At 32.5% G+C, this 7500-nt stretch overlaps 1 protein-coding gene across 1 annotated transcript in view; it reads left to right on the top strand.

The window, feature by feature from the left end:
- The window catches only part of LOC137633084 (uncharacterized), a 24654-nt gene that overhangs the window by 5415 nt on the left and 11739 nt on the right, over positions 1-7500 (top strand). The window contains exons 5-10 of the mRNA XM_068365245.1: positions 1-256; positions 902-1009; positions 1306-1416; positions 4047-4175; positions 4905-5015; positions 5445-5576. The exon at positions 1-256 is cut by the window's left edge and continues 20 nt beyond it. Coding sequence (XP_068221346.1) covers positions 1-256; positions 902-1009; positions 1306-1416; positions 4047-4175; positions 4905-5015; positions 5445-5576 — 847 coding nt within the window. The remainder of the gene's footprint in view (positions 257-901; positions 1010-1305; positions 1417-4046; positions 4176-4904; positions 5016-5444; positions 5577-7500) is intronic.

Below are 7500 nucleotides of genomic sequence, written 5' to 3'. Positions count from 1 at the left end.
AAGGACATCAAATTCCAAACAAAGATGATCATGAGGAAAGCTCCGCTGGCAGCGACTCTCCGTCGAAAGCGATCTGAAATCCAGAGAGGAGAGGAAGACAAAGACACTTACTACTCACAGCTTCTAGACGGTTTGGATGACCTCTCGGAACCCTTCGCAATGTCTGGAACACCTGACCATAACCAGGAGAAACTGAGGCTCTTCAAGAGGCAGGCTGTGCAGAACGAAACAACGGGCGCAGAGGCCACTGAAGGCGGTAAGATATCGTTAAGTATTCTGTTGGAAATTCATGCATGTGCTGATGGTTTTTGTGTATATGTTTTCAATGTGTTTCTTTATGTCGAGAAAACTTGATTTAAATCTATTTGTAGTTTTATTTTCTATGCCATCTCTTTAAGTATCTAACATTACCTAGTTAACTAACTTCTTTTGTATTGTTAGCTAACTGATTTCGGTTGTATCGTTAACTAACTGACTTCTTTTGTATCGTTACCGACTGACTTATTTTCTATTGTTAGCTAACTGCTCTTCTTTTGTATTGTTAGCTAACTGGCTTTGTTGTATCGTTAGCTAACTAACTTCTTTTGTATCATTACTTAACTGTCTCCTTTTCTATCGTTACCTAACTGCTCTTCTTTCGTATTGTTAGCTAACTGCTCTTCTTTCGTATTGTTAACTAACTGCTCTTCTTTTGAATTGTTAGCAAACTGACTTCTTTACATCGTTAGCTAACTGACTCCTTTTGTACTGTTTGCTAACTGACTTCTTTTGTATTGTTAGCTAACTGACTTCTTTTGCATCATTAGCTAATGGATTTCTTTTGCAACTGCTCTTTTTTGTATTGCTATATAACTAACTTCTTTCTGCATCATTAGTTAATTGATTTCTTTTGTATTGTTAGGTAACTGCTCTTCTATGTACCAGTGTCCTGAAGGAAACTGTATTCCAAAGGAGTTTCTTTGTGACCAATATAATGATTGTGCAAATGGAACAGACGAAATCGGCTGCGGTGAGTAAAGGAAATTAATATATGTACGTACTTCTGATCTCTTCATTGATCAGTCCATTGGTAAATTTGACATACGATATTAAAGGGTATTTTCGGCTTGACATTTCATATATATATATATATATATATATATATATATATATATATATATATATATATATATATATATATATATATATATATATATATATATATATATATATATATATATATACATACATACATATATGTAATGTACTGTATGTATAAATTGAAAGAGACAGAAGTCTTAATGATTATTGACTACTTAATTTCAGGTAATTGTACCGAATACCAGTTCACGTGTTACGATGGAAAGTGCATCCCGATGTCATGGAAATGTGACGACATTGCAGACTGTTCTCAGGCTGAGGATGAATTTGTTTGCTGTGAGTATTGTTGCTTTCAAGAAGTAACGCACTATGTGCAATGTATGCACAAGCCTACTTAAATATATACACACAGCCATATATATATATATATATATATATATATATATATATATATATATATATATATATATATATATATATATATATATATGTATATATATACATATATATATATATATATATATATATATATATATATATATATATATATATATATATATATATATATATATATATATATATATATATATATATATATATATATATATACACACTCGTTCACTGTAGAACAAAAGCCTTAAACAAGACTTTCCACTTGTATCTGTTCATATCTTTTCATGCCTTTCCACAATCGCAAACTTTCTTAAATTCTCAATCCATCGTCTTTTCTTCCTTCCCCTGCTTCTTTTGCAATCTCTAGGGACCCATTCTGTTATCCTTACCATCCATCTATTATCTGTCATTCTTATTATAATATATGTCCTGCCCATGGCCATTTCTTTTCCTACATGGTGTTAGAATATCCCATACTTTAGTTTGCTCTCGCTTCCATGTTGCTCTTTTTCTATCGCTTAATGTTATTCTCATCATTATTCTTTTCATAGCTCTTTGAGTTGTAACTAACTTATGTTCTAAGGCTAGGCTCAAAAGTCTCTGATGCATAAGTTATTACTGGTAGGACCATCTGATTAAAAACTTTTTTTTTCTTTTCTTAAAGAAAGTGGCATTTTGATTTTCATAATCTCATTTTGTTTACCAAAAGCTCTCCATCTCGTGCTTATTCTTTTAATTTCGTTCTCGTGTCCTAGGGAAACTGTCTGTCCACGTACGTATATTAATTAATACTCTCTAGGGGTTCGTCCATAACTCTTATTTGTTGTATTTGCATTTTCATTGAACTTTATCTTAGTTTTACTCATATTCATTTTCAGTCCTACATTTCTTCTTTCTCTATTCAAATATTTTATCATCTTTTGTAATGCCTCATATGATTCCCTAAACACAATTATGTCATCTTGATTCCTACATTTTCCCAATCTAAATTCTTAAAAACTTCTTTTAAGTATGTTGTGAATAATTTAGGAGAGATGGAGTCTCCCTGTCTAACTCCTTTCTCAATCGGAATTTTCTCACTATCTATGCGTAGTTTTAGGATTGCTATACTTCCTTTATACATATCTTCAAGTGTTCTAATATAAGATTAATCTATTCCTTGTCTTTGACGGGCTTTCATTACTGCTGTGGGTTTGACAGAATCAAAAGCTTTCTCATAGTCTATATGTGACATACATAGTGGTTTGTTATACTCTGTTGATTTTTCCATTAGGTGGTTAATTGCATGAATATGATCAGTTGTTGTATACCTACTTCTAAAGCCTGTCTGCTCTCTGGGTTGATTAAAGTCTAGCTGTCATTCTTTTCGGCCTAAAATGAACTTCATAAATATTTTATATATTACGGAGAATAAACTTATTGGGAGGAAGTTTTTCAGGTCTTTTGTATCTCCCTTTTTGTGAATTAGTATGATGATAAAGTTTTTTCCCATCTGTAGTAAAAGGGTATTCTTACAGACATTTTCTGTGAAGTTCAGCGATTTTCACTGCTATGCAATATCCTCTATCTATTATCTATTGTCTCTTTCCACGCCTTTTAATGCTTTCTTTACTTCTCCTACTATTACGTTTGGTACCGGCTCAGGTGTTTCATTATTTCCATTAGCAAAGTTATTTTTAATATCAATACTGTATAGATTTGTATATAAATCCTCTGCAATTTTCATCACACCATCTCTATTGTTGATAATATTTCCATTTTCCTCCATCAATTATCTATTGGCACTGTTCCAAAGTTCTGTTCATCTATTTGATGCTTCTTCCTTTCTTTAGTGTTTCCTCAATTTTGGTCTGATTGGTTTACGAATATCTGGAATTTTTAGTTTGTTTATTATTTTGGATAGTTCTGCTAATTCTATTTCATCTCACATTTCCAATCTTTTCTTTATTAGGTTTTTGGTCTTTTCCGATAGTTTTCCTTGAACCTTTCCACCTATCTCATGTGCTGATACCAATACATTTTTTTTTTAATTTCGTCTTTACTTGTTTCCATTCATCATGTATCTGAGAGCACCTATTTTATATTGCTAAATTAGACTCATCAGATTTTTCTCTAATTACAGAAGTGATTATTTTCTTTCATAAAATCAATTTTTCTGTCTCTTTCCTTAGATCTAAACAAATTCTGCTTCTCACAATTCGATGATCACTTGACTTTCTTGTTCAAGACTGTAGCCAAATTAAATTTTCCACAGAGTGTAAAATCTATTCCATTTTTCGTCTCTTCATGTTCATATTCTGTGTTCCTTTTCTATAAAAGGTGTTCATGATTTTAAGATTATTTCTTTCAGCAACTTCTGCTAGCATGTCTCCTCTGTCATTCCTTTTGTCTATTTCAAATCTATATACAATATATACTGTATATCGATGGTTGTTTTTTATTAATCGATCCATGAAATATCATCTTTATATTTAATATCTTGAAAATAGAAAACCTCACCATCAATTATTCCCTCAGTAAACGACTCATCAAGATATAATCTCACATCCACCGTTTTTCTCCTGATAACAAAGCAATCGGAGATGAGGTTTTGAAATGCGCAACTGGGAATCGAACGTGTGAAGACGGTTCGTGTCTGCGAGAGATCTACATCTGCGACGGGGTTCAGGATTGCAAGGAAGGGGATGACGAGACTAACTGTGGTGCGATTTTACTGTCTCTCTTTGTTTCTTTTTTATTTCTTTCTTTTGAGAATGTCAGTTGAAGGAAATTGTTCATTTTAATTCACATCAATGTTTCCTGTGTAAGCTTAGTAATCTGATGGAAATAGTCAATTATTACTTGAATAATACTAATTAGTTTTCATATTTCAGTATCAGGAGGGTTACAAAGTCATAAGATTTACCTAGAAATCTGAAGAATAGAATTTATCCAGATTAGATTGTTATTTATAGAGAGATAATGATGTATTGTATTCCTATTTAAATGATAATGGAGACTCCCTCATCATGACATTTACAGTATATCATGGTATATTAAAGTATATTTCTTCTGGTATAATATTTAAATGAGAATAAAACAGGAACTTAAACCACATAGAAGAAATGGGTTCAATAAATCTTTATCCTCTCTATGTTCAAGTGACAATGTAGAAATATTCAGTATATCATTATATCATTATAACATAAGTATCTCTAAAGTAATCTTGATTCCAATAAAGAAAAGGTAAAACCTTATGTACGAATATATTTTTGTATTATGTAAAAGTCGTAATCAAAATTTCTTATGAATATCAAAGGCCTTTATTATATTTTAGCGATCTCTTACTCATCTTTTCCGGAATTAAGTGAGAATGAAATAATTCTCCACATTTTTTCATATGAGAAAATATAGAGAATTATTTGAATCTCACCGAATTCTCCCGAATACAGATTCATGTTCAGGAAGAAGCTTCCGGTGTGACGACGGCCAGTGCATTCCATCCCATTACGTCTGCGACGGGAATCAGCACTGCAGTGGTCTGGAGGACGAGGCAAACTGCAGTAGGTCCATTTCGAATTTTCTTCTTTTTCCCAAAAAATTCTCTCTCGGCCGTTTTCTATCTTCTTTTTCTTTCTTTCTAAAGAAGAAGAAGAAGAAGAAGAAGAAGACTAATTCATAATTTCATTGATTTCGCATTCTCATCTTCATATTTTAGAAGTAAATTATACTTTGTCCAATTTTCTACTCTTATGGCAATAACGTAATTTCTTCTTGCTCTTCTTTTCATATATTTGTATATTTAGTTCTCTCTCTCTCTCTCTCTCTCTCTCTCTCTCTCTCTCTCTCTCTCTCTCTCTCTCTCTCTCTCTCTCAAATGAAGAAAATCGTATTACTAAGTTTTACATTCATTTGATTTTAAGAGTTTGTAGAGACTCACCTCATATTGTTTTGGTAGAATGTTTGTTCAATGTAGAGTCTTTCATCAACAGGTGTCAACGCAACGTCCTGCCCCAATGATCACTATGTGTGTGGAGAGGAAAATAAATGTCTCAACCCCCGGTTTCTGTGCAATAAGATCAAAGACTGTCTGCTAGGCGATGACGAAAATGCAACGATGTGCAGTGAGTATGATGCATAATTTATGACGTGTAACTGAGTTACATGAAATAGTAAGATAGATCAGTAATTCCAGTTTCTTTAAGGGTTTTAAGCATTTGGTTATTGACAAAGCTTTCAATAAAAAATAGAGAAGATTAATGTCTCCTGCAATTGGTAACTGTCAAAGCCTTTAGTAAAGCCTAAAGAATATTAATGTCCCTAGCATTTGTTGATTAGTAAAGCTTTCAGTAAAGATTAGAAAAGATTAATATCCTAGCATTTGTTAATTGGTAAATCCTTCAGTAAAGTCTAGAGAAGATTAATGTCACTAGCATTTGGTAATCAGCAAAGCCTTCAGTAAAGATTATAAAAGATTAATATCCTAGTATTTGGTAATTGCTAGAGCCTTCTGTAAATACTAGTGAAGATTAATGTCCCTAGCATTTGTTAATCAGTAAAACTTTCGGTAAAGACTAGAGAAGATTAATGTCACTAGCATTTGGTAATTGGGAAAGCCTTCAGTAAAGACTAAAGAAGATTAATGTCCCTAGCATTTAATAATTGGTAAAGCCTTTGGTGAAGACTAAAGAAGATCAATGTCCCTAGCGTTTGGTAATTGGTTAAAGCATTCAGTAAGGACTAGAAAAGATTAGCGTCCCTAGTATTTTGTAATATGCAAAGCCTTCAGTTAAGACGGAAGATTAATATCCCTTGCTTTTGGTAATTGGAAAAGTCTTCAATAAATACTAGAGAAGATTAATCTCCCTAGGATTTGGTAATTGGTATAGAGTAGAGAGTATTAATGTCCCTATCATTGGTTGATTGGTAAAGCTTTCAGTAAAAAGTAGAGAAGAGTGATTCCCTACCATTTGTTAATTGGAAAAGCTTCAGTAAAGACTAAAGAGGAATAATGTGCCTATCATTTGGTAATTGGTAAGTACTTCAGAAAAGACTAGAGAAGATTAATATCCCTAGCATTTGGTAATTGGTAAATTCTTTAGTAAAGAGTAGAGACGATTAATGTCCCTAGCATTTGGTAATTGGCAAAGCTTTCAGTAATGACTAGGGTAGAATAATAACCATAGCATTTGGTAATTGCCCAACTCTTCAGTAAAGATTAGAGAAGATTAATATCGCTAGCATTTGGTAAATGGTATAGCCATCAGTAAAAATTAGAGAAGATTAATGTCCCTAGCATTTGTTAATTGGCAACACCTTCAGTAAAGACTAAAGAAGAATAATGTCCCTATCATTTGGTAATTGGTATAGACTAGAGAATATTAATGTTCCTAGCATTTGGTAATCAATAAAGCCTTAAGTAAAGTATAGAGAAGATTAATATCCCTAGAATTTGGTAATCTGTAAAGCCTTCAGTAAATAATAAAGAAGATTAATGTCCCTAGCGTTTGTTGATTGTTAAAGCTTCCAGTAAAGAGGAGAGAAGATTAATGTCTCTCGCCTTTGGTAATTGTTAAAGCCTTAAGTAAAGACTAAATAAGATTAATGTCCCTAGCATTTGGTAATTGGTATAAAGTAGAGAATATTAATGTTCCTAGCATTTGGCTATTGGTATAGACTAGAGAATATTAATGTTCTTTGCATTAGGTAATTGGTAAATCCTTCGGCCAAGACTAAAGAAGATTAATGCCCCTAGTATTTGGTAATTTGGTAAAGCCTTCCGCAAAGACTAGAAAAGATTAGTGTCCATAGCATTTGGTGATGGACAAATCCTTTAATAAAGAATTGAGAAGATTAATGTCCTTCGCTTTTGGTAATTGGTAAAGCCTTCATTAAAGACTAGGGAAGATTAATGTCCCTAGCATTTGTTAATTGGTGAAGCCACCAGTAAAGACTAGAGAGGATTAATTTTCTTAGCATTTGGTAATTGGCAAAACCTTCAGTAAAGACTATAGAAGATTGATGTCCCTAGCATTTGGTAATTAGTAA

Source organism: Palaemon carinicauda, chromosome 42 (assembly GCF_036898095.1).
Source record: "Palaemon carinicauda isolate YSFRI2023 chromosome 42, ASM3689809v2, whole genome shotgun sequence".
Lineage (NCBI taxonomy): Eukaryota > Metazoa > Arthropoda > Malacostraca > Decapoda > Palaemonidae > Palaemon > Palaemon carinicauda.
The sequence above is the reverse complement of the archived record's forward strand: the minus strand, read 5'-3'. Positions and strand labels throughout refer to the sequence as shown.